Genomic DNA, 27,776 nt, shown 5'->3' with positions numbered 1-27,776 from the left:
TCTCCTGTCTCCGCCATGACCAATGGGGAGCCGGATCCCAACCCGTGCTCAGGGCCCCGCCCCATCTTGCCCAATCAGAATCTGACTCCCGGAAGAGGCTCTTCCAATCGTTGGTTGACAAGGACATTCGTCGCTCCTCCCTCAGGTAGGGTAACCTTTGCCTCAGTTAGCTCTCCGTCCTGCCCCGCTGCTGCACACTGGCCAATTGGAGGCGGTGTGGAGAGCGTAGCGGGATCGGCGCAGCCAATGGCTATCGAGTGGGTGTGTCCTAGGTGAGGGGGCCGCGCCGGCGGCTGCTGCAGCTGCTAGGTTCGGGGAGCGGCAGTGGGTCAGGCCGGGCGGCCTGGGGAGAACATGGCGGTGGCGGGGTCCGGTCTGGGCCTGGCCCAGGCAGCGGAGGCGCTGGGCTCCTCCGAGCAAGCGCTGCGCCTCATCGTCTCCATCTTCCTGGGTAAGGGCGGGGGTCGGGCGGGGGTCGGGCGCAGGGCTGCCGGTAACCGACTGAGGGGGGTGAAAGGTCTCCCTCGCGCCCGGCGCGTGGGCGTGGAGGCGGCTGCGCTGCGCATCCCCTGTGTGCGCCCCGGCTGCAGCGTGGGACCCCAGCCTGAGCTGCCGGCCAGACCCTAGCGTGTCTCGTGTGGCCGCGTGTGCGTGGCCTCTGCCCTTCTGCACTAGGGACAGTGTAGACTCCTGGATGCACCGACAGTTAAGGGCATGGGCACATCCTCTAGGGTGGCTAAGCAGACACATCATAGGCTGGGCAGAAAGGACACATCATAGGCTGGGCAGAAATGCCATGTGCATGTTTAGTGTCAGAGAGAAGCCCCCAAGGAAACGTGGACATCCAAGGGGGCTGAGGTGGTAGCGAATCCCACTGGTGTTTTATGCTGGGATAGAGCAACAAGAAAGAGTCCTTCCTCATGTGGTTCTCAGACAATCCCACCAGAGACATTGCTTTGACCTGGACCCTCTGTCCTGGAAAGATAGTGACAAACTGGAGGGTGCTCCAAGTGATGCTCTGAGGTGCTAGAAGAGTCCCACTCTGGTTCAAAGAGTTTGGTTTACCTGGCTTGTCAAAGATGTGATAAGAGTTTGGTATAATAAGCTTACAAATCGCTGAAGGGCCTAAACCTCTAGTAAGCAAAGACATTTTTTTTCTATGATAAATGGGGGTGTAACTGAAAGGAATGAGATCAAGGGGGGAGGGATAGCTCAGTGGTTTGAGCATTGGCCTGCTAAACCCAGGGTTGTGAGTTCAATCCTTGAGGGGGCCATTTAGGGATCTGGGGCAAAAATTGGGGATTGGTCCTGCTTTGAGCTTGGACTAGATGACCTCCTGAGGTCCCTTCCAACCCTGATATTCTATGATTCTATGAAGGTAATGAAAATTAGTGTTGGGTGTCCTCACTCTGTGGTATAAGAGGCTGTGGACCTGGGAACACCATTCTGAAATTGGAAAGCCAATGTGTACATACAAAGATAAGACAACATTGCTTGCTTGACTGAGCAGAGGATGTAAAACTCAGGACTCGTGTTCCATTCTCTGTCCTGTCCCTGTGTTGTGCAACCTTGAGCAGGTCCCTTACCCACTGTGCTGCAGTTTTCCCAGCTGTCAAACAAGGATAAATACATGTACACTTTGAGGGATTTTGAAGCTTAAGTACCTTGATACTCTGTGTAAGTGATAAATATCACGTGCACCTCTGATTCCGTATGGAACTGTCTTACATCTGGACAGGCACATGACGCACACATGAATCTATGCCAAACATCTCTACAGAGAAGCATTCCTACCCAACTGGCTGTTTAGGTAGCTCCCTGCTAAGGTGTAGGCACCCTGTTAGCACGACTTCATTGAAATGGCATATCGCTCCAGTAACTACCAGGCGAGTGAGGGAACACTGCATGTTTATTGGTTAACAGCTAGGGCACTGCACCCGTGCCTCACCTGGGATAGAAACTATGTGGCAGAATTACATCATAACTAAAATCAATGTACACCTCAGAGAATATACCCAGTGGTTCTCAACCTGTTTATCATTGTGGGCCACAACCTGGGCCGAAGGTTGAGAACCACAGCGTCCCAACCTCCACCACCCCAAACACTCCCCACAGACCCCTATGGCCAGTGCCTCTACCCCACAGAACCCTCTACAGAATGGGGCCAGGAACGGAGCCTGGGGTGGGTGGCAGGGACCCTGGACCTTGCTGTGTGGGGCTGGGCAGCAGCCCCAACCTGCTGGATCCCACTGCGGGGAGCCAGGTGGCAGGGCAGCTGGGTGGCAGCCTGGGCAGCTGCGTGGCAGCCCAGACACCAACTTCGCGGGGCTGGCTGGCAGCCCCAGATCACGGACCCTGCAGGACCAGGTGGCAGCCCCAGACCCCCGCAGTGTGGGGCCAGGTAGCAGCCCCAGCCCAAGCCCCAAGCCTGGATCCCACCGCACCAGGCAGCCGGGAACCTGAACCCTGCCGCGTGACCCAGCGGCCTTTAGCACAGCTAATTGGGCTGCAGGTTGAGAACCACTGGAATAGCCTCTGTCAAAATATAGCATATTAAAAAGGTCTTTTTTTGTAATCTGGTCTAGGACACTACATATACGGTCATTTAGGCTCCCAAGCGGTTGTATGGGGCCAAGAAGTGTTTTCACAGAGAAAAGACATTAACTTGAAGTTTCTCTGCAAACATAGGTTTCATGAATCTCTGTTGTAAGTGTCCTGAGAGCTCTGATTTTGTGAACTTGGAACTGTTGAGTAGTAGGGTCTGTTTAAGCAATGTGTCCCTTCACCATCTCTTCCAACCTGAGTGGCTACGACTGCTAAACAGAGTTGCACTGGCTTAACTAAAGATGTAATTTTTAGGTTGATTTAGTTAAGCAAGTGCAAAAGGCTTTGTGGATACTATTCTTTTGGTTTAGTTCAGTGGTTCTCAAACTTTTGTACTGGTGACCTCTTTCACATAGTTAGCCTTTGAGTGCGACCCCCCCCTTATAAATTAAAAACACTTTTTAATATATTTAACACCATTATAAATACTGGAGGCAAAGCGGGGTTTGGGGTGGAGAACAGCTCGCGACCCCCCCATGTAATAACCTCGTGACCCTGTGAGGGGTCCCAACCCCCAGTTTGAGAACGCCTGGTTTAGTTTGTCTGTTAGGAATCAATTTAAGCTAAACTGAAATAAGCCACACTTAAGCCGAAGGAAGAATTCACAGAGGGAGAGTATCCATATGGGGACGATATATCTATATTGGTTTAACCAAAGGTATTGTTTTAATCCCTTTAATAACCTTCTTGTGTAGAGTTCCTTGAAACTGCTGAAGTTAGCAAGCAGGAAACCAACAGGCTAGAAATCTAGTGGCCTTTGTTGCCTTGTTGATCTTTTCCATGTGTGAAAATTAGTGTTTACTGCATATAGTTTTTTATTCATGGTTAGAAGTGGTGTGTTAGTGGAAGAACTGTAGCCAATTTTGATCTGGAGGCCTGGCCTACGCTACAAAGTTAGGTCGACATAAACTGCCTTGCGTCGACTTAATTATGCATGTGTCTACACTTAAATTTGTCTCCCACTGACGTAAGCACCCTGTTATGCTGACGAAGTAACACTGCCTTCCTGAGGGGTATCGAGCCAAGGTCAATATAGCACAAGTATAGATGCTTCATGACTGATGTCGACCCTAACAGTCCTTTAGCAGCTATCCCACAATGTCTGACATTACTTCACTGCCCAGGTGTCACATAGAGCAGAAGGTCCCACGAATTTGTGTTTTCCTGATTGTCTGGCTTGACGAGCACACCTCTCCATTGTTGTTGTGTGCAGCTGCCCAGCTGACCATGTTGGCTGCACACCCCAGATTTGCTCTGGCTTGGCGTAGACAGGAGATATTGGATGTCCTGGGCCTACGGGGAGAAGAGGCTGTACAAGCACAGCTATGGCCTAGCTGTAGAAATGTTAACATCGATGAGGGGATTGTTCAGGGGATGATGTAGAAGATGGGGACCAGCAGCAGTGCCATGTGAAAGTGAAGGAGCTGTGGCAGGTGTATCAGAAGGCCAGGGTGGCCAACAGTCAATACAGAGTGAAGCTGCAGACCTGCTACTTATACAAAGAGCTACATGCGATACTTGGCAAAGGCACCACTACTCCACACGCTAACATTGATACCTCCAAGGAGCCTGACCCAGAGGACGTGGGCCTGAACAGCGAGGAGAAGGGAGAAGAGGAGGATGGAGGAACCTGCAACTGGGGAGTCCAACTGTGCCATGAACCAGGACCTGTTTGAGACTCCACTGCAGTCCACTCAGTCCTGGCAGCCAAACACAGACAAGCCCAATGCAGGGGAAGGAACCTCAGGTAAGTGTGTCAGTTTATTTCTCATTACAGTGATGGCACCCTCAACTTAACAGGATGCAGCTATCAACTATGCATTAGTTTATCCAAACTAGAAGAGGTAGTGGTACAACAAAGAGAGAGAGTGTTGTGATCTGCCTTTCATTGCTCTGTAGAGTTAGGCAAGGGGGACCATGTGAGGCAGTTTATGTACACTGGGACGTCCCTTGAATCCTTCTGAGAGATCTGGATGAAACTTTCACTGAGGTACTCTGCAATCTTCTCCCAAAGGTTTTTAGGGATGGCAGCCTTATTTCTTCCTCTGAGGTAGGAAACTTTCTCCACACCACTCAGCGATAACTTTGGCAGGCACTATTGCTGTACACCTACTAGTACGGGCCTGGGTCGCTTTGGAATGCCAGGAGCAACTGGGCTCTCTGTCTGCCTTTGTTACCTTCAGGAGTGAGATATCAGTGGAAATCTCCACTGCTTGTGGAAAATGGTGCCAGTATCCATACCATTTCCCTGTATTTATGGTTTCATGCAACCAAGCAATTCTCTTATTTCCCTCATTCATGGTGCTCATACTCACCATGGCTGGTGCTGTGAATGGCACCAGTGATCAAGAACTCAAAAACATAAGTGTCCATAAGCTTGTCTTGTTTAACACTTTAGAGGTGCAAAGGAAGAGGAGAATCTGGATCTAATTTTCACTTTCTGTTGTAACTATAAAAAGAAAAGGAGTACTTGTGGCACCTTAGAGACTAACCAATTTATTTGAGCATAAGCTTTCGTGAGCTACAGCTCACTTCATTGGATGCTTATCGAAAGCTTATGCTCAAATAAATTGGTTAGTCTCTAAGGTGCCACAAGTACTCCTTTTCTTTTTGCGAATACAGACTAACACAGCTGTTACTCTGAAACCTGTTGTAACTATGTTGACTGTGACAATACTGTCTATAGTACTGCTCTGTGTTTTCTCTGCAGCTGCTGCCCTTGCAGCCTTGAAGTTTCCCCCACCACACCCGGGGAATACCTGAGCCAGATAAGAGAAAGAAGAGGACTCGGGATGACATGTTCAGTGAGATCTTGCATGCCAGTGCTGCATCAGACCATGAGCACATGGCTTGGAGGGTCAACATTGCAGACAGCCAGGAGAAGGAAAGAGTGGAAAGGACAGGGGCCTGGGAATTCCAGCAGTAAAAGGAGAGTGAAATGCACCAAGACATAATGGGGCTTCTCAGGCAGCAATCACTGATACTGCAACTCTGGTGGACTTACAGGTTCAACAGTCCCGGGCTCACTTTCCTCTGCAACCCACTGAGAACTCTATTATGGGACCTCTCTGCCTTTCCCCCAACAGTCCTTATGACATCAGGGGCTGCTGCACTACCTGTATCACTCCACCCTGGGGTACGTTAAAGACAATCACAGCTTCACATACTCTGACCTGTAAAAACCATAGTTGGTCTGTGTAGCTGAAATTGACATGAATGTTCTTTTCCCTTCATAAGTTCAGTTCTTGTTAATTTATTTTGTTTTATTAAGTTCTTAATGCATTTATTTTAAAATTGCACTTTTTTTGGGGGGGAGGTTGTACTGCTTTGGTAACAGAATAAAATTCTATTATTTAGAACATAATTTATCTGTATCAGTTCACAACATATGTTGCCGAGTGCCTAGCACTTCTGAAAGCAACCAATTATATGTTACTGTACAGTGTCACACAACTCTTAGGATCGGTCACAGACAAAATTAATAGGTGCATTGATAGTATTAGAATTATACATGTACACCAGGCACCACACAGTTCTTAATGGGCCACAAAACAGCAGAGCTTGGTAAAACACAGTACACCACAGTGTATCACTGTGGATCACTCTTGAAGTGGTCTTTCAAAGCCTCCCTGAGCTCTGTAGCTCCGTGTGGTGCTCTTTTAATAGTCCTTGTCTGGCTGTTTAAACTCACTAGGTAACTGCTTCACCTCCGCCCTTTTACCCTAGTGGAAATTTTTCTCCCTTTACTGCACAGACATGCAGGACACAGCAGGCAACAATAACTAAGGTTAAGATTTTGTCACTGTTATTTTTAGTAAAAGGGACAAGTCACAGACAATAACAAAAATTCACAGACGCTTGTGACCTGTCCCTGACTTTTACTAAAAATAACGGACAAAATGGGGAGGAAGGAGGGTCCAGCACCCGCTGCTGGTCTCTAGGGCCCCCATCACCACCTGTGGCAGCAGGGGGCTATGCGGGGGGGAAGGGGGGCCTCCACCTCTGCTACCCCAGGGTTGAAGCGGAAAATGTCACAGGGGGTCAGTCTCTGGAAGTCACAGTTTCCATAACCTCATGACAACAACTAGTGACCAAGGGCTGCCAACACCCTCTGCAGGAAGCCAGCTGGCTGTGACCAGGTGGAGAACAAAGAGTTAAGGATGGGTAGCCAAGTGACCTGTTTTCCCCAGGAAACAGAACAAAGGACAGAGGAGGGGCCAGGTGTTGGTAGTATGGACTGTTGGAAGGAGGACTCTGGATTCTGGACTGGGACTCGATAGGTCAGAGAGAGCTCTGGACAGAGTCAGATGGACTTTGCTGTAACTTTTCTGTTCTCTGTGCTAACCAAAAACTTTCAATGCTGTGTTCCAGACATCTAATAAGCCCTTCTGTTTTTACAGCACTGGCTGAGAGTCATTCCAGTCTAAGGAAGTTGGGGGTGCATTGCTCCCTTTGGGTGTGCAAGCCTTCCCCCGGGTGTCCAAATCAAGTGGACTCTCTGAGGGTAGCTCACGGAGTAAGCAGCGGTGCTGAAGGCTTCAGGGTTCAATCCCATGAGGCAGTGAAGCTAATGGGCTTACCCCAATGAGAGTGAGAGACCCTAAGGTGGTGAACACTCTGAAGGGGTCCTCCCAGGGACTGTTCCAGAGCACCAGACCTGTGGATCCATGACAGCCAGTGTACAGCTTCATGATGAGCCAGGGCAGCAAGGGGTAGGCTGGGATTCCCAGGATTACTATTGGCATTTCAACATTCCCAATGGCAATCTGCTGGTCAAGAAAGAAACTCCCTTCTTGTAGCTTTCTGAAAAGTCTTGTGTTTTTTAAAGATACAAGCGTCATGCACCAGCCCACACTAATGTCAGTGAAGTGTCTCCAGTGATCCATGAACACTTGCATAAACAAAAAAGAGTAGCCCTTTCTGTTGATGTATTCTGTGGCCATGTGGTCTGGTGCAAAAATAGGAGTGTGTCCTACTGCACTTTGGGAACCCCATTGCAGCAGATTGATCCACTATGTCCTGCATGTTGCCAAGAGTCACAATCCTACTTAGGAGATGATTAATGGCCCTGCACGTTTGTATGATAATGGCCTCTGCGGTGGATTTTCCCGCTTCTGATTGATACTCAACTGACCAGTTGTAATCTGGCGTTGCAAGTTTCCACATTGTGATCGCTACTCATTTCTCCAGTGTCAGTGCAGCTCTCATTTTGATGTCTCTGTGCTACAGGGCTGGGCGAGCTTTGCACAAATCCATGAATGTGGCCTTGCGCATCCAAAAGTTCTGCAGCTGCTGCTTGTCATCCCAAGCCTGCATTACGATGCGATCCCACCAGTCAGTGCTCATTTCTCAGGCCCAGAAGTGGCACTCCACGATCTGCAGCTGCTCTGTGAACACCACCACTAACCTTTAATTGTTTTTCTACACATCCCACAGCATTCTGTCCTCTAAGAATTCATCATGTTCCCCATTGATTCAGTTCTTCTTGCAGCTCTGCAAATACTAAAGGATCATGTGTACTGTGCTTGCAACACTCATGACAGTAGTACAGAGCTGTGCGGGATCCATGTTTCTGTCTCAGATGGTGAATAGCGAGGAGAGCTGCACGGATTTGTGATTTTGAAAAATTAGCCATGAAGATTGTGGGATAAAGATGACATTATGGGTTGTAGACAGTTAAACACTTAGAAGTTCATAGAATATCAGGGATGGAAGGGACCTCAGGAGGTCATCCAGTCCAACCCCCTGCTCAAAGCAGGACCAATCCCCACTAAATCAAAGGTTGACACTCCTGTGCATCTCATTTCTGCCATACTGTGCGTTGCCAAAACTTCCCAAAAGACTGTGCGCTGGCTGGTGATGGGTTGCATGTGGGATACCTACCCATAGTGCACCCAACTGTGTGTTGTTACACGCGTTCCTGGTGCGTATGCATACTGCTGACACTAGCCAAGTATACACGCACACAGGTTTGTGTCAACCAATGTTTGTAGTGTAGGCATGGCCTGAGTCTCCCAAGGCTCCACTGAGTCACTTGGGTACCATTACAAGCACTTCCGTGACAGGTGAAGCAAAGTCTATTGGCTTCAAGCTGAGCTTATGAGTTGGCCCAATGCCTATTGCTGACTGATGTGCACAATACCTATTCTGCTTTGAAGGGGGAGCAGGTAGAGCCATAGATTTATTTTTTTTAACATTAGATTGGACCACTGTGATCCTCTAGTCTGACCTGCCTAACTCAGGCCATATGGCATCATCCAGTAATTCTTGCACCTAATTTATGGTGGAACTAGAGCAAATCTTTTAGAAAGACACTTAATCTTGATTTACTGATGTTAAGTGATGGAGAATCCACCACGTTCCTGTTAATGTGTTCTGCTTAATTATGTGCACTGTCCAAAAAAAAAGAAAGGAGTACTTGTGGCACCTTAGAGACTAACCAATTTATTTGAGCATGAGCTTTCGTGAGCTACAGCTCACTTCATCGGATGAAGTGAGCTGTAGCTCACGAAAGCTCATGCTCAAATAAATTGGTTAGTCTCTAAGGTGCCACAAGTACTCCTTTTCTTTTTGCGAATACAGACTAACACGGCTGTTACTCTGAAACCTGTCAAAAAAAAAGGCACTCTTTTAATTTAATTTGTCTAGTTTCAGCTTCTAGCCATTGGATCTGACTATACCTTTGTGTGCTAGTTTGAGAGTCTTTTAGTATCTGATACCTTCTGCTTGTGAACAAGATCAGGTTGCCTTTTTAAGCTTCTTTTTGATAAGCTAAAGAGACAGAGTTCCTAAGCCTCTTACTATAAGGCATGTGCTCCAGACCACACATCATTCTAGTGGCTCTTCTCTGAAGCCTCTCAAACTTTTTCATTGCCTTTCTTGAAATGTGGACACCAGAACTGATGCAGTATTCCAGCAGTGGTTTCACCACTTCCCTATACAGAGGTAATGCCATTTCCCTCCTCCTCTTTGATATTCCTCTGTTCATACATCCATGAATTACATTATCCCTTTTAGCCACGCTGTTACACTAGGAAGTCTTGTTTAGTTGTTTATCTATTGTGAGCTGAAGTCCTTTTCAGATTCACATCTCTTCCTGGTTACAGTCTCCCCCCAGCCTACATTCTGATGATCTGGATGCATGACCTTGAATCTTGATGCATCTGACCTTATTAAAACACGTTTAAATGTGCTCAGTTTACCAAGCAATTCAGATTGTTCTGTGCTGTTCACATTATTTACCACTGCATCAAGTCTTTGTCATCTTCAAACTTATCAGCAATGATTGTTGATAAAAATATTGAATAGCTTAGACCCAGTCCCTGCAGAACCCTCTAAGAAATGCTTATATTCAGTGATGATTTCCCATATTTTGAGATCTAGTATGTTCCATAATGCTATACAAAGTCAATAACTTCTAATATTGTCCCATTTTTCTGTATTCCCATCTGTCTGTCCTCCTGTTGTCTTTTTGTCTTATACTTGGATTGTAAACTCTTTGGGTAGGAACTGCGTTTTTGACAGCCCCCAGCACAGTGGGGTCCTGCTCCATAACTAGGGCTTCTAAAGGTGCTACAATACTACAAATAATACTTAATATGTCAGTTATTACATGCTTAGCTGACAAAGTTCTTACCAAAAATAATTTGATTGAAAAGACCTATGTTCCCTTAAACCATGTTGATTGGCATTATTTATATTTCTATCCTTGTAATTCTTTGAGTCTTCTTTTCACCATTCCATTGTTTTCCTAGTCACTGTTCGACTAACCAGCCTACAGTTAACCTGGTCACCTTGTGGTACATTTATAAATATTTGCACATTAGCTTTCTTCTAGTCCTCTGAATCTTCCCCAATACTCCAGGTTTTATTACAAACTGATATCAGTGGGCCAGAGAGCTCTTCAACTCTTATTTCTTCTATTTTATTAATTCTTGACTGACGTTCCATGTGTTAGTTGTTCACCAACCACACCTGTGAACACTGGAGGGCTGCCTTATGCTGTATTGAGGCAATTCTCAGGGGATGTCATGCTCTGGCACTAAAGTGCCTGGAGAGGTTTCTCTGAGTTCTCAGGCTTGCACTGGTGAGTCAAGATCTGGTAGCCTCGCTCTCTGGGCCTGGGGATATCAGGATTTAGCTACCATGTTCCAAGTTTTTGGGACAGGTGCTATTAAACTGCCCTTCTGGAGCTCTTCATCTTCATGGTCCTGTCCTCTGAAACCTGTGGGCAAAAAGACTTGCTCCTACATTGAGTGCTATCTCAGGTGATGTCTACACTACGAAATTAGGTCGAATTTATAGAAGTCGATTTTTTAGAAATTGATTTTATACAGTCGATTGTGTGTGTCCCCACTTAAGACCATTAAGTCGGCGAAGTGCATCCACAGTACCGAGCCTAACATCAACTTCCGGAGTGTTGCACTGTGGGTAGCTATCCCACAGTTGCCACAGTCTCCGCTGCCCATTGGAATTCTGGGTTGAGATCCCAATGCCTGATGGGGCAAAAAATATGTTGTGGATGGTTCTGGGTACATGTCGTCAGGTCCCCTTTCCCTCCGTGAAAGCAACAGCAGACAATCATTTTGCGCCTTTTTTCCTGGGTTACCCGTGCAGATGCCATACCACGGCAAGCATGGAGGCCGCTCAGCTCACCGTCACCGCACGTCTCCTGGGTGCTGGCAGACGTGGGACTGCATTGCTACACAGCAGCAGCTCATTGCCTTGTGGCAGCAGATGGTGCATTATGACTGATAGCCGCCCTTGTCGTCTCCTGGGTGCTCTTGGCCGGCCTCGGTGCGGTCTGTCAGGGGCGCCTGGGCAGACATCGGTGCTCCTGGCAGACCTCGGTGAGTTCTGTCAGAGGCGCCTGGACATAAATGGGGGTGACTCAGGTCATTCTCTTCTTTAAATTTTGTCTAATGGAGATTCAGTCCTGTCTGGAATATTGGCAGAGGGATAGCTCAGTGGTTTGAGCATTGGCCTGCTTAAACCGAGGGTTGTGAGTTCAGTCCTTGAGGGGGCCATTCTGCCTCAGGCTGCTCTCCCAGCCAGCAGCACTGTCAACACCCAGGAGACGACGGCGAGCAGTCGTACTGCACTATCTGCTGCCAGCCTACCCCTTGCTTCCCTCTACCTCTGTGGAAGTAGTGGCCGACAATTGTTTCGCGCATTTTTCTGTGCAGGCGCCATATTGCTGTCAGCATCGTCATCCACCCACCGCTTCCGCTGCCACTCTGCTCTCCTGCAGACGCCATACTACAGCAAGCATGGAGCCCGCTCAGATAACCGCGGCAGTTATGACTGTTTTAAACACCATGCGCGTTATCCAGCAGTATATGCAGAACCAGAACCTGCAAAAGCAGGCGAGTAGGCGATGGCAGCGTGGTGAGGAGAGTGATGAGGACATGGACACAGACTTCTCTTAAAGTATGTGCCCTGGCAATGTGGACATCATGGTGGTAATGAGGCAGGTTCATGCCATGGAACGCCGATTCTGGGCTCAGGAAACAAGCACAGACTGGTGGGACCGCATAGTGTTGCAGGTCTGGTACAATTCCAAATGGCTGCAAAACTTTCGTATGTGTAAGGGCACTTTCATGGAACTTTGTGACTTGTTTTCCCCTGCCAGAATACCAAGATGAGAGCAGCCCTCACAATTCACAAGCGAGTGGCGATAGCCCTGTGGAAGCTTGCAATGCCAGACAGCTACTGGTCAGTTGGGAATCAATTTGGAGTGGGCAAATCTACTGTGGGGGCTGCTGTGATCCAAGTAGCCAACGCAATCACTGAGCTGCTGCTACCAAGGGTGTGACTCTGGGAAATGTGCAGGTCATAGGGAATCCCACTGCAGCAAAGCCATCCACTAACTGTGGTGGGGTGATAGACAGAACACTTATCTCTATCTTGGCACTGGAGCACCAAGGCAGCGAGTACGTAAACCAAAACGGGTACTTTTCAATGGTGCTGCAAGCACTGGTGGATCACAAGGGACGTTTCACCAACATTAACGTGGGATGGCCGGGAAAGGTACACGATGCTCACATCTTCAGGAACTCTGGTCTGTATGAACAGCTGCAGTAAGGGACTTACTTTCCAGACCAGAAAATAACCGTTGGGGATGTTGAAATGCCTATAGTTAAAATCCTTGGGGACCCAGCCTACCCTTAATGCCATGGCTCATGAAGCCATACACAGGCAGCCTGGACAGTAGTCAGGAGCTGTTCAACTATAGGCTGAGCAAGTGCAGAATGGTGGTAGAATGTGCATTTAGATGTTTAAAAGCGCGCTGGCAGAGTTTACTGACTCAGTTGGACCTCAGCGAAACCAATATTCCCATTGTTATTACTGCTTGCTGTGCGCTCCACAGTATCTGTGAGAGTAAGGGGGAGACATTTATGGTGGGGTGGGAGGTTGAGGCAAATCGCCTGGCCGCTGATTACGCGCAGCCAGACACCAGCATGGTTAGAAGAGTATGGGTGGATGCGGTGCGCATCAGAGAAGCTTTGAAAACCAGTTTCACGACTGGCCAGGCTACGGTGTGAAAGTTCTGTTTGTTTCTCCTTGATGAAAACCCCCGCCCCTTGATTCACTCTACTTCCCTGTAAGCTAAGCTGTCCCCTCCCCCCTTCGATCACTGCTTGCAGAGGCAATAAAGTCATTGTTGCTTCAGATTCATGCATTCTTTATTAATTCATCACACAAATAGGGGGATAACTGGCAAGGAGTCATGGAGGAGGGAAGGACAAGGCCACACTGCACTTTAAAACTTATTGAATGCCAGCTTTCTGTTGCTTGGGCAGGCCTCTGGGGTGGAGTGGTTGGGTGCCTGGACGCTCCCCCACTGCGTTCTTGGCCAACTGGGTGAAGAGGCTATGGCACCTGGGGAGGAAGGCGGTTGGTTACACAGGGGCTGTAGCGGCCTTTCCTGCACCTCAACCATATGCTGGAGCATGTCAGTTTGATTGTCCAGTAGCTTCAGCATTGACTCCTGCCTTCTGTCAGCAAGCTGACGCCACCTATCATCTTCAACCTGCCACTTATTATCTTCAAGCTGCCACCTGTCTTCGCATTCATATTGTGCTTTCCTGGACTCTAACATTGTCTGCCTCCATGCATTCTGCTGGGCTCTTTCAGTGTGGGAGGACTGCATGAGCTCAGAGAACATTTCATCGCGAGTGCGGTTTTTTTCTCCTTCTAATCTTTGCTAGCCTCTGGGAAGGAGATGATAGTGTGAGCGTTGAAACATTTGCAGCTGCAGGAGGAGAAAAAGAGAGTAGTAGTTAAGACACATTTTAGAGAACAATGGGTAGACTCTTTCAGGATGAACCTTGCTGTTAACATTACATAGCACATGTGCATTTGGTACAAGGTCGCATTTTGCCTCTTATATTGAGGGTCTGCCGGTTTGGTGTGAGAGATCACACGTGCAGGGCCGGCGGGCAACAGAATTCGGCTTGAAGGCAGCCATGGTAAGCCACAGTCTTTTGGCTTCTTTAACCTTCATAATGGTTGGTGGGAATGGTTTCAAACAGCAGCGCCCTCATTTCCCATACCAAACAGCCGTTGGGTTGGCCATTTAAAATGGGTTGGCAATTTAAAAGGAGGGGCTGCGGTGTTCGGGCTAACATGCAGCACAAACCCAACTAACCCCCCACCTCCCAATTCTCTGGGATGATCGCTTCACCCCTCCCCCCACCGCGTGGCTAACAGCGGAGAAGATTTCTGTTCAGCCACAGGCAAACAGCCCAGCAGGAACGGCCACCTCTGAATGTCCCCTTAATAAAATTCCCCTTATTTCAACCAAGTGACCATGAATGATATCACTCTCCTGAGGATAACACAGAGAGATCAAGAATGGATGTTGTTTGAATGCCAGCAAACACCAGGACCACACGCTGCCATGCTTTCTTATGAAATGATTCCAGACTACATGCTACTGGCCTGCCCGTGGTAAAGTGTCCTACCATGGAGGACGCAATAAGGCTGCCCTCCCCAGAAACCTTTTGCAAAGGCTTTGGGCGTACCTCCAGGCCAGCTTCATTGAGATGTCCCTGGAGGATTTCTGCTCCATCCCCAGACATGTTAACAGACTTTTCCAGTAGCTGTACTGGCCACGAATGCTTCCCAAGTCTTCAGAGCAAATTAATCATTAAACATGCTTGCTTTTAAACCGTGTATTATATTTACCAAGGTACACTCACCAGAGGTGCCTTCTCCACCTTCAAGGTCTGGAAGCTCAGGTTGGGAGGGTACTATTTCCAGGGTGATAAACAGTTCCTGGTTGTCGGGGAGAACGGTTTCTCCATTTGCCTGGTGTGCGCTATCTTCAACCTCCCCCTTCTCATCATCTTCCTCGTCCCCAAAATCCTCATCCCTGTTGCGTGAGACTCCCTTGCAGGAGTCCACATACAGGTGTATGGTAGTTGTAGGGGCACTCCCTAGAATTGTATGCAGCTCATCATAGAAGTGGCATGTCTGGGGCTCTGACCCCGAGCGGGCGTTTGCCTCTTGGGTTTTTTGGTAGGCTTGCCTGAGCTCCTTAAGTTTCACTCGGTACTGCTGCGGGACCCTGTTATAGCCTCTGTCCTTCATGACCTTGGAGATTTTTTCAAATATTTTGGCATTTCATCTTTTGGAACAGAATTCTGATAGCACGGATTCGTCTCCCCATACAGCGATCAGTTCCAGTACCTCCCGTTTGGTCCATGCTGGAGCTCTTTTGCAGTTCTGGGACTCCATGGTCACCTCTGCTGATGAGATCTGCACGGTCACCTGTGCTGATCAGCTTGCCACGCTGGCCAAACAGGAAATGAAATTCAAAAGTTTGTGGGGCTTTTCCTGTCTGTCTGGCCAGTGCATCCGAGTTGAGAGTGCTGTCCAGAGTGGTCACAATGGAGCACTGCGAGATAGCTCCTGGAGGCTAATACCATCGAATTGCATCCACATTAACCCACATTCGACCCGGCGATGTTGATTTCAGCGCTAATTCCCTCATCGGGCAGGAGTACAGAAATCGATTTTAAGAGCCCATTAAGTCGACAAAAATGGCTTTGTTGTGTGGACGAGTGCAGGGTTAAATCAATCTAACGGTGCTAAATTCGACCTATACTCGTAGTGTAGACCAGGGCTGAGAGACAGCCTCAGTGTCAGTCTTCTCCCTCAGTATCAAGGAAAAATAAGGTGAGCCATGAGGCTCCTGACTCTTCGCACCACTGTCACCATGGGTTTGTCCTGATTCCAGGGCTCCAGGTCTTGAGATGGACAACATCTAATGTCCTCCACTTGGATGTCTTAATGTTGATGGCCTCCAGATCTTATGATACCAGGGTTCTAGTGTTCCTATTATCTGATGTGCTGAAAACTTAATGCCATATGTATCTATCTGGACTGTTCCCACAGTGTTGGGTGGCCAGATGTCTGGGCCTCAGTAGGTCAGATCATGGTGTTGGCATCCCCAAAAATCTCTCTATTTCTGACACTGGCATCAGCCATGAGTTGAAATGCCTCAATATCGAATTGGTCTGTGCATTCTTTTATGGTATGTCTACACTTAAAACGCTACAGCAGAACAGCTGCGCCACTGTAGAGCTTTAGTGTAGACACTACTTATGCCATTGGGAGAGGTTCTCCAGTCAGTGTAAGTAATTAATTTCCCCAAGAGGCAGAGAAGAATTCTTCTATCAACCTAGCACTATCTCTACATGGGGACTTAGGTTGGCTTAACTGTGCCACACAGGGTGTATGGATTTTTCACACTCCTGACTGATGTAGTTAAACCAACCTAATTTTCTAGACCAGGCCTTTATCTGGCATTTTCCACTTGTTCCTTGGCACCATCTAGAGAAGCTTCCCCTGCTGCTGCTTTCAGTATTTTCTCTGGTTTTGGTAGAGGTGATTTTGGGAACAGATTACTCCTTTGCCTAAGACAGAGGTGTCAAATGATCAACCTTCTTGATGTAATTTTGGAGCTGGTATGATATGTTCAGATTCTGCAGAAACTAAACTTTGCTTGCCGAAAGGGAGCAAGCTTCTAGCCATTGTGACTTAGGGAAAAAAACCTTTCCGTGTATGCACTGAATATAAATGGAGAGTGTTTCAGGCTGTCAGTCATTTCAGAAAGACAATAAATGTCTCATATCCCTTCAAGCCTGATGATGATGATTCATTTTTACTGCTGATCATTTTAGTGGATAGAGTGGGGTGTAGGAATTGTAAGATGCTGTAGGGAAGAAAGAGACTTTGGGCTTTTCTATGTGGAAAGTGGAATTGAAATAGTTATCAGTTATTTCATTATGAATTGGTGAGTGGGCAGTCTTATTTTGGAATGAGTTTCTGCGCAGACTTATACCAAAATAACCAAAAAGTATGAATTGCAACAGATTTAATTATTTCAATTCCAATCTCAGTGTACACAAGCCCAAAGATGAGGGAGAGAAGTAGAGAAAGAAGAATGGGGAAGGAAGAACAACAAAGGACAGAAATAGCAGTCGTCATAAAGGGGAGCATAGTTTCCCTGTGAGAGGTGCAGAATACAACAGTAAGATACTGAATATATTGTAGAGTCACTGGTCACAGCTTTGTAACTGTGGTTGTGTTGTGTTTTGCACTTGCACCAAGAATTCAGCCTCTTATGTATGAAGGACACGTATAACTTCCCCCAAAATGATGAGATTTACAACTGGAATACAGAATGAATTTTCTGAGCATTTAGATCTTAATTACAACATTTATTTATAAGTTTTAATCAAAATAAGAAAGTTAGCACTCATTTTAGAAGCTGGTGCCCCACTTCTTTTATCCTGAATAATCTTAATAATGGAACAACAGATTCTTCAACCTCCCCATATAGTTAAAGCTCATGCATAGACTGTTGGAGAAATTGGGTTGTATTAGGTTGTAAGGTATTGACAATTTTATATTATTATTATTATTATGATAGCCTATAGACAGGGCCAGGTCAACAGCTAAGTCATTCTCAACTCGGGCCAATATGACATTGGAAGTAATTTGACTCCTAAGTAGAGAGAAGATGAGACTGTAGTAAGCAGCAGCATTAGGGTAATGTAATCATGCATACGGATGTTCCTTGCCCACTTCCTGACCAATAGAACTGAGTGTCTTCCAAGAGAAGCAAGTAGCTGTGACTCTTATCGGTGTCAGCATGATCAAATGTGTTGCTGAGCCTCAGGAAATGCATTCATAGTGGAGCCCTATTTCAAGTAGTTGTTTGCCCCTGGACCTTGCTGGTGGTTCCTCATTTTCTGTGTTGGACTCTGGCAAGGATGTTTATTCTTCTGGCTACCACGAATTTGTAAACTTGTCAGCCCAATAATTATAGGTGAAGCAAATTGTGATAGCAATTATTAGGGTTGCCTGGCACTTCCCAATATAAGATTTTGTTTTCAGTTGGTTATAACTTTGTCTGAAATTTCCCATTGGGTGTCTTCCTAAGGCTGAATTTTTTGGGGGACAGTTTCCACCAAAATGGTTCAGCCGTTTCTGAGAGTGATTTGTTGGTTTGTTTTGGTTTTGGGTTTTTTTTTTTTTTTTTCAATCCTTGAGACATTTTCCTTGAACAGCTCTAGTGCCCCTATGCTTTGGAGCAGGGGTTGAAATTTGTGTCCAGAGGCAGAGAGATGCCTTTTGCTGTTCCTGGGAAAATCTGCCCAAATTTGGCCAAGTTTATAAGCCTTCGAAAAACCAGTTTTAATATGTTCAGTAGAGCCCTGCAGAGCTTAACAGCTAAAATCTCCAAAGATTCCATCCTCTCACAGCTCCTCTGAACATTTTGTATGGGACCCTGAGAACAAATCAGGGTTGCATAGTGAAGGTGGCTGTTGTCCTTAGGACCCCTGTCTCATTTGGTGCAGAAGTTGGAAGGTGAATAAAGTTGGGGATTGCAGGAAGAGAAAGGATGGTCTCATAATTAATACAGTTGAATGCTGCCCTGGACAATTGGATTCATTCCTGTCTCTACCATAGAATTCCTGTGTGATACTGGGGAAATCACTTAAACCAAACTTTTCACAGATGGTCACTAATTGTGTATTCCTCACTTTCTGAGGTCTGATTTACAGAGGTGTTGAGCACTCACAGCTGCAGCTGAAGTCAGTGGGAGCTGCACTTGAATACATAAAGTGCTATATAATGCTAATTACTTTGAAAAAAGTTCCATGCATCTCAAATTGAGCACCTAAAATTAGAGGGAACTTTTTGCCATTAATCTCTGCCCCTCAGTTTCCCTTCTGTACAATGAGGATAATATCATATTGCCTCTGAGGGTGTTGTGAAGATAAATTAACATTTGTGAAGCACTTGTATGCTGTAGTGATGAGTGCTGCAGAAAAGTCTATGCGGAAATGAATAATTTTGTCTTCAGAACAGGGTTTGAATAGTGTGTAGTAAATAAGTCTTAGAACCACACATTGTTCAATGAGGAGAAAACAAAGTATTGAATAACTGCCTATTCAGTGAGCACCATTCATCCTCTGCACTAAATGAGGTAGGGATCCTGTGGAAATAATAGAAAAGGAGTACTGCTGGCACCTTAGAGACTAACAAATTTATTTGAGTATAAGCTTTTGTGAGCTACAGTTCATGTTCAAATAAATTTGTTAGTCTCTAAGGTGCCACAAGTCCTCCTTTTCTTTGCGCAGATACAGACTAACACGGCTGCTACTCTGAAACCTGTGGAAATAATAGTGATTATGTAATTAAAGATTGTATCATAATGCATGTACACAAGGGGACTGAATTAAGATTGCACAGGCAACCTTAATTCTTGGGCCACCGGGGCGGGGGAGTACAGAGCCCAGGAGCACACACACCCACTAATGGGCCCTAGAGGTTTATGGCTTGGACTTGTATAAACCTGTCTTCTTGTCTGCACTAAGTTATATTCCTGTCTCTTTCCCCACCCAGGATACCCTTTTGCCTTGTTCCAGCGCTATTTCCTCTTCCAGAAGGAGGTCTACCTCATTCACCTGTACAACACCCTAACAGGGCTCTCAATTGCCTACTTCAACTTCGGTAAGAGGGATATGGGGAGAAATGGGCTGCTTGGCTCAGAGCTTGCTGCGGTTTGAGAACCTGTGGTTAGGAGCTGCTGTGTAGTTCAATTCCCAGTCCATCTCTCTCTACAGGGACGCAGTTCACTCACTCCCTGCTGTGTGTCCTGATCCAGTTCCTCATACTGAGGCTTATGGGCCGCACGATAACTGCTGTCTTGACCACCTTCTGCTTTCAAATAGTAAGTGCCTCCTTCTTCTCTGTGTTCACCTAGAGTGGGGAGCCTGCTGCTGCTACCCAATTCTTTACTTCCCAGTAGTGAGCATGGGAGGGGATAGAACAAGTTTTGCTGCAGTAGTCAGCCTGAGTAATCCATAGCATGGTCTCTTTCAGACATACCTTATGGCTGGTTATTACTTCACCGCCACAGAGCATTATGACATTAAGTGGACCATGCCACACTGTGTCTTGACTCTCAAGCTGATTGGTGAGTGATGCCACCTGTTCCCTTCCCTTACACACACTGTGTATATGCTTTCCACCACTCTTGCCCCAAAGATGAGGAGGTGTTTAAATCCTTAGGGGTTCAACCGTATCCTTCCAAAGATGGTCTCAGCGTAATTCTGTTCTCTCTCTATCTCTAGGCTTGGCCATCGATTATTACGATGGAGGGAAGGATTTGGTGAGTGAAGCCCCATCTCTCTCTTCCACTTCTGGAGGCCAGAGGAGTCAAGTTCTGGGGAGAGAGCCAAAGAGCTAAATCCCCAGCTCAGCAAAGCCATGGCTGGGAGGGTGCATCTGCATAAGGGACATGAACTCCAGAGTGGAAGGGGATTGTCTGGGATAATAGTAATCACAGCTGGGGCTAGCCATTTCAGCCCTGGGATCCATGACAGGATCTTATTCTCTCCCAAATCTCATAAAATCCATTCCTCAGGGCTTCTAGTTCCCCATGTCCTGAACAATGGGGCCCTTCCTTTGCGGAAATACTCCCCAGTCTTACAGACATTCCTGTGCTCCTTTCCCTTGGTTCAGTCTCATCCCTGTTCTCCCCTCTTCAGTCCCACAGGGTGCCTACCCATGTAGATGACCTGCCCCTCTGCCTTATTCCTTGTTTAGAGTGTTGTGACCAGGACCCTAGCAACTAGGGAGCAGTCACCCTACCCAAAGTAGGGTGTGAGAAAGCCTGCATCCTTATGGAGGAAGAGAGACTAGAATCTCTGCTATTGTCTCCTAATCCCCATTCTAACATATCCCTTGCATGTCTACTGTTTGGGGCTTTGCCCTGTCCCCACCACCCAGACAAATCACCATTGATAATAAGAGAGCATGGTTCAGTTGAGACTTCCAAGGTGAAGTTCAAGCAACAAAACTATTGAGTAGTGTAATGGGCTTGTGCCCCAAGAATGTATCCTTCTGCTGGGAAGTATGGATCCCAGCACTGGAGCTTTGTATGAGTTGGGGTATGTGCATGCCACTGCAAACTAGAGGAGACTAGGAGTGCAGCTCCTAGTGCACTTGGCATGCTGGAGGGGGTGGGTGCAGTTCCCCCTGTTGAGGGATCAGCTGGGAGCGTGGGTCCCCACGATTGGGCCTTGAGTGCAGATACTGTTACTGTTGTGGGGTTGCAGGCTTGCATCCGCAGGAATCAATGAACTGGTGAGTCCTTTGAGCAAAGCAGTTGATAACTCAAACCAGAGGGGAGATGGATTGCGGGAGTTAAATCCACAATTAGTCTAGGGCAATATTAATGTTGCTCCCTTTGATACAGGAGTCCCTGAACCCTGAGCAGAAGCGGTTTGCAGTCCATGGAGTTCCTACCTTACTGGAGGTTTCAGGTTTCTCCTATTTTTACGGTGCCTTCATGGTGGGGCCCCAGTTCTCCATGACAGACTATCAGAAACTGGCAAGGGGCGAGATGACTGATGTTCCAGGCCAAAGACCCAACAGGTAACCAGAGCCACGCTGGCCCCCTCCCTCATGAGAGCCCCAAGCACCCTTTACCAAGATATTCACGCCAGTCCCTGCATTACATTGCCATCTAGCACCACACTGGAGCTCAGGGGTCAATACTGACTCTCAGGGGGAAGCAGCCTACAAACTTGCCACATCACAGCACCCTCCTTAGTACTGGGTATTGTTGTTTTGTTCTGACTCTGTAAAACTCAATGCAGACCCAGCCCAAGCCTTGTGGGGGTCTTGATCCCGGTTCCCAGTGGGGGTGGCCACTGCAGTGGATCCTCCTTCAGCCCCATCTGAGCCCTTATCTCCACTTCTATTTTGTTCAATTTGGGAGTCTTGAGTTTCTTTCCAACATTTGACCTCTGATCTCCACTTTCTTTCCCCCCTCCCAGCCTTGTGCCTGCTGTCAAGCGCCTTACCCTAGGCCTCTTCTTTCTGGTAACCTATACCCTAGTGAGCCAATACATCTCTGATGAAGACCTCATCTCTGATGCATACCTTGTAAGTACTAGTCTTAGTAGTAAGAGTTGAGCTTTACTAATCTATTCCTAAACTAATCTATTCCTGTAGGTGGCACCAGCTACTCAAGACAGGAATTGTAAAACTAAATGAAAGGACTTTTAAGGATTGCCTGGTTAAATATCACAGAAGGTTAGTTACTGCAAATGTTAAGCACCCCCCACTAATTCAGTGGCATTGCATGCCTGAGGGGTTGCATTTAATGATGAACACGACTACTGAATTATAAATTGAACAAAAAACTTAGTGCAATCCAGTTACTGTTGGAACCATTTATATTTCCTGATCATGTAATGATTAGCCTTTAATCATTACCATAACAAAGTTCTTTGCATATAGTTTCCTAGGATTTTTTATACCTTAAAAAAGGTAAAGAAGAAATCATGAATCATTTATTTTCAAGACTTCACAAACTAAGCATTCCCTAATGCCAGCACAACAATGAAGGATCCACTCAGGGTCGTGCTTGTTTGTCAATGTTGTTGCTTAAAAAAATAAAGTAGTGACTTTACTCAGCAGGTCCAGTTCACTCTTCAGGTTAACTCACTTGAGTTTGAAACTGATCTGATTTTTTAAGATCCTTGGAGACATGACTGATTTCTCCCTAAAGTTCATCAGTTTTTCTACATAACCATGAACAAAAAAGGACTTTAAAATTTAGAAATAAAAATATTAACTAGGGCTGTCGATTAATCACAATTAACTCATGTGATTAACTCAAAATTAATTGCAATTAATTGCAGTTTTAATTGCACTGTTAAACAGAATACCAATTGAAATTTATTAAATATTTTGGATGTTTTTCTACATTTTCATATATATTTTATTTTGTGTTGTAATTGAAATCAAAGTGTATATTTATTATAAATATTTGCACTGTACAAATTATAAACAAAAGAAATAGTATTTTTTCAGTTCCTCATACAAGTACTGTAGTGCGATCTCTTTGTCATGAAAGTGCAACTTACAAATGTAAAATTTTTTTTGGTACATAACTGGAGTCAAAAATAAAACAATGTAAAACTTCAGGGCCTACAAGTCCACTTATACCTACTTCTTGTTCAGCCAATTGCTAAGACAAACAAGTTTGTTTACATTTACAGGAGATAATGCTGCCCTCTTCTTATTTACAATGTCACCAGAAAGTGAGAACAGACATTTGCATGGCACTTTTGTAGCTGGCATTGTAAGGTATTTACGTGTCAGATATGCTAAACATTCGTATGCCCCTTCATGCTTTGGCCACCATTCCAGAGGACATGCTTCCATGCTAGTGACGCTCGTTAAAAAATGTGTTAATTACATTTGGAATTGAACTCCTTGGGGGAGAATTGTATGTCCCCTGCTCTGTTTTACCAGCATTCTGACACATATTTCATATAATAGTAGTCTTGGATGATGACTCAGCATGTTTTTCATTTAAAGAACACTTTCAGTGCAGATTTGACAAAACACAAAGAAGATACCAATGTGAGGTTTCTAAAGATAGCTACAGCACTCGACCCAAGGTTTAAGAATCAGAAGAACCTTCCAAAATCTGAGAGACATAAGAGGTGTGGAGCATGCTCTCAGAAGTCTTAAAAGAGCAACGCTCTGATGCGGAAACTACAGAACCCAAACCACCAAAAAAGAAAGCTGCTTTGGATTGTTATTGAGCAGAACCTGTCATCAACATGGACACATGTCCCCTGGAATGGTGGTTGAAGAATGAAGGGACATATGAATCTTTAGCGCATTACAACAGTGCCATGAGAACTCCTGTTCTCACTTTCAGGTGACACTGTAAACAAGAAGCGGGCAGCATTATCTCCTCCAAAGTTAAAAAACTTGTTTGTCTGAGCGATTGGCTGAACAAGAAGCAGGACTGAGTGGACTTGCAGGCTCTAAAATTTTACATTCTTTTATTTTTGAATGCAGTTATTTTTTTGTACATAATTCTACATTTGTAAGTTCAACTTTCATGATAAAGAGATTGCACTACAGTACTTGTATTAGGTGAATTGAAAAACACTTTCTTTTTTTACCATGCAAATATTTGTAATAAAAATAAATATAAAGTGAGCACTGTACGCTTTATATTCTGTGCTGTAATTGAAATCAATATATTTTAAAATGTAGAAAACATCCCAAAATATTTAAATAAATGGTATTCTGTTATTAACAATGCGATTAATTTTTTTCATAGCTTGACAGCGCTAATATTAACCCTAAAATGCTTCTGAAATGGCTATTATGTTACTGCTCCAGCTGGTATTTGGCTGTAAAATAGTTGGATTCTAGGAGGTTAACTATTGGTAGCCATATAAAATAGAGTATCTCTCCTTTAAACACTAGATCAGACTAGAGAGATGAGACCTCACGTGCTCAGATCTCGTAATGCTGTCTGTGTTTCAGTGCTGCTGGCTAGCTTGTTGTTTAGGGTACCTGAGCTCTTGGGTTCTCTGAAGTCATGAATGTGAATCCTTCCACTGGACTGCTTCAGTAGGGGCTTTCCTCCATGATCCAGGAGATGTTGTGCCAGAGCTAATATAACACCTGGACAGTTTACCACCATTTCTGTTTTCCTCCTGGGTTCTCTTTGTATCTCTGCAGGAACAGCCTTTCTGGTTCCGCTGCTTTTACATATTGATCTGGGGCAAAGTGACACTCTACAAATATGTCACCTGCTGGCTTGTCACGGTGAGTCCAGAAGGGGGATATGCCCTGAAAAAACCTCCCCTTTTAACTTGAGTAGGACAGATGCATCAGAGCAAGGAACCTTATAGCTGCTCTGCTCAGCCCTCCTTCACAGGGGCTGCTGTGACAAAGAGCTGGTTGGGAATGTTTTGACAAAATAAATTAATCAGAAAATGCTGATTTGGTGAACCCAAAACTCTTTGTGGAATGGGGAAAACTTTGAAATTTCATATTTTTGTAGGATGGGAAAAATCCATCCATCCATTTCCCTGCCCCCACCCCATCCCCCCCGTTCCCACCCCCCCCGGCTTCAGTTGCTGGGAGCAAGACATAATAGCCAGACCAGGGAGTTGAAGTATCCTGCTGCTACCCAGTTCTGCCCTTCCTAGCCAGTAGGGAGGCAACTTCTAGCAGCTCATCTCTGCCATTCCCAACAGTAGGCACTGTGCCATTGTGGGGGAGGAGCCTATAACTGCCCAACTCTGACTTCTCTAGTAGGAGGTGCTGCTTTTCCCTGATATATGTAGCTTCTCACAGGAAGGCGTCTGCATCGTCGTTGGCCTTGGGTACAATGGCCAGGATGAGAATGGGAAACCACGGTGGGACGCTTGTGCCAACATGAAGGTTTGGTTATTCGAGACAACACCCTTCTTCACGGGGACCATTGCTTCCTTCAACATCAACACCAATGCCTGGGTGGCTCGGTGAGCAGGGGGCCTTTCACAATCAGAGCACCAGTCTCAATCTAGGCCCAGGCCAGAAGTTGGAGGGCTTGCTGGGGCAGAGATGTTGGGAATGGAGTATGAAGCCCTTTGTCTCTAGGGCACTGGTTCCAATGTGGCCCCAAAGCAGTTGTGATTGAAAGTTTTTTCCCATCTCATGACCATTCAGTGGTCCCTTTGAAATGACGTGACTCAGCTCTCGGTTGGACAAGTGCTCAGTCATGCAAAGTATTCACCTACCCCAACACTTGAGTGCTCTCAGCAGGTTGGCCTCTCCCCATTAGCCAGGATCTCTCCAGGGCAGGGCTGAGGCATGTTGACCAGGCAGCAGGAACAACCCTGCTGCTTATCCCACTGAAGGGACACAGAGGCCTTCAGTCTCTCAGAACACGTCCCCAGTGTGCAGAGGGTAAAGGAGCTAATCAATCAGAACTGCATTGAGTTTCTCTTCTTGGCTCCAGCTACATCTTCAAACGGCTGAAGTTCTTGGGTAACAAGCTTCTGTCACAGGCATTGGCCCTGTTCTTCCTGGCTGTGTGGCATGGGCTGCATTCTGGCTACCTTGTGTGCTTCCAAATGGAGTTCCTTATAGTCATCGTTGAAAGACAGGTATGCTGTGTCTGGTATATTAGCAGGGGGGATGGCTTGTGATAGCCAAGGCCCCATGGGCTCTAAGGACCCAGGAGTCTGTGGCAACTTTCGGAAACTTTCACGCTGGAAGCTTTACCTCAATTAAATATAAAACTGACCTGTCCCTTACGTATCTGCATTTTACACCATATTGTTTGCTCTTAAGTGGATTGCTGGCACCTGTGTGGACAATCCATAATTCCATCACAGAAGATGTCAGGGAGGAAGCCAGTTTGGCATATGGGTAGGGGGCAACTGATGCTCTGGGCACTTGGGAAACTTGTGAGCACATGATCTGGTTGCATCTGCTAAAACTCAACTATTTCACTGTTGATAGTAGGGCTGTCAAATGATTAAAAAAATAATTGATTAATCAGTTTTAATTGCAGTTAAACATTAGAATACCATTTATTTAAATTTGGAGGGGGGGCTCAATAGAGGGTCAGGGCTGGGGATTCTGGGCTTCAGCCCCCCTTCCCAGCAGCAGCTGCAGGCTGCTCCAGTGCAGCACCCCGTCCAGCACAGTGTTGATGCCTTCCACCCCACCCATAGGTATGTCATTAATGCATTAAAAAAGTGTTAACTGTGATTTATTATGACAACCCTGGTTTATAGCTAATCTCTTTAGGGTTCACATTAAAACTCTCTGAACTTTTTTTAGAGTCATTGTTTGACTGTCTGCAGTCTGACAACACTACATCTTTCAGAGCATAGGGGCCAATTTTGTCTATGATTACTGAATGCACAGCGCCCTGAATGTAATGCATATAGATGTCAAATTACAGTAGGAATATCATACTGACCACTCTTTCCTTTTTTGTCAGGCTATCAACCTAGTGCGGGACTCTCCTGTTCTGAGTGCTTGGGCCTCTATCACCATCCTGCAGCCTCTCTACTATGTGCTGCAGCAAACCATCCACTGGATGTTCATGGGTTACTCACTGGTGCCATTCTGCCTTTTTGCCTGGGACAAGTGGATCAAGGTACATAAAAGCCTTAAAGGCAGCAAGATTTTGAGGGATGGGAGAGACCAGCATGCAAGCTAATAATTAATCCCCTCTCTCCCCACACAGGTGTATAGCTCTATTTATTTCTTAGGCCACATGATATTCCTCACCTTACTGCTCGTGTTGCCTTACATCCGCAGAGCACTTGTGCCACGGAAAGAAAAGCTAAAGAAAGCAGAGTAACAACCAAAAGGTGAGACTTAAGTACAGCTGCAGAGTGGGGCAGGGAAAGATGAGGCCTAGAACAGAAAAGGGGGCACAGGTGCAGATCAGGATTGAGGGATAACAGATGTCAATGGAGGCTGCTTTATTCCTAACTTTGCCTGTTTGTTTGTTTGTTTGTTTGTTTGCCTTTCAGTTTGTACCATGCGTGAACTGTCACAGGTGATGGACTCATCCCCTGCTAAAGCACCACCTGTCAAGTTTTCTGTGTTCAAGTTCAACTGTTCTGTCAATGTGATGAGGGGAAAAGAGAGTACAGGGTCAGAGACCCCCTGGTGAGGAGCGCAGAGGGCAATGCCCCTCCACTTTCCACACCCTCTACATGTTGCCTTATCTCTCTGCTGCCCTCTGGTGGACACTCCTTTCTGCTGAATTCAAATGATTGTAAAGCACTAAACACCACCACCATGTGGGGATGGAACCA

General features: G+C 46.1%; 1 protein-coding gene across 3 annotated transcripts; it reads left to right on the top strand.

Moving 5' to 3' along the window:
- On the top strand, positions 1-27,776 carry LPCAT3 (lysophosphatidylcholine acyltransferase 3). Of its 3 annotated transcripts, XM_084622750.1 has the most exons (15): positions 300-451; positions 4,170-4,351; positions 5,315-5,740; positions 19,528-19,635; positions 19,749-19,855; positions 20,008-20,101; positions 20,259-20,296; positions 21,386-21,564; positions 21,969-22,077; positions 24,688-24,774; positions 25,309-25,475; positions 25,955-26,102; positions 26,948-27,106; positions 27,197-27,323; positions 27,489-27,776. In XM_084622750.1, exons 3-14 carry the CDS (start codon positions 5,662-5,664, stop codon positions 27,311-27,313), a joined length of 1,392 nt encoding a protein of 463 aa, XP_084478876.1. In that variant the 5' UTR covers positions 300-451; positions 4,170-4,351; positions 5,315-5,661; the 3' UTR covers positions 27,314-27,323; positions 27,489-27,776. The 3 variants fall into 3 exon arrangements, with proteins under 3 accessions (XP_084478874.1, XP_084478875.1, XP_084478876.1); XM_084622748.1 differs by lacking the exons at positions 300-451; positions 4,170-4,351; positions 5,315-5,740 and adding an exon at positions 1-145; XM_084622749.1 differs by lacking the exons at positions 4,170-4,351; positions 5,315-5,740 and having other exon boundaries at positions 270-451.

Source organism: Lepidochelys olivacea, assembly GCF_965140295.1.
Source record: "Lepidochelys olivacea isolate rLepOli2 genome assembly, chromosome: 1".
Classification (NCBI taxonomy): domain Eukaryota; kingdom Metazoa; phylum Chordata; order Testudines; family Cheloniidae; genus Lepidochelys; species Lepidochelys olivacea.
Note: the sequence above shows the minus strand (reverse complement) of the source record. Positions and strands in the feature narration are given on the sequence as shown.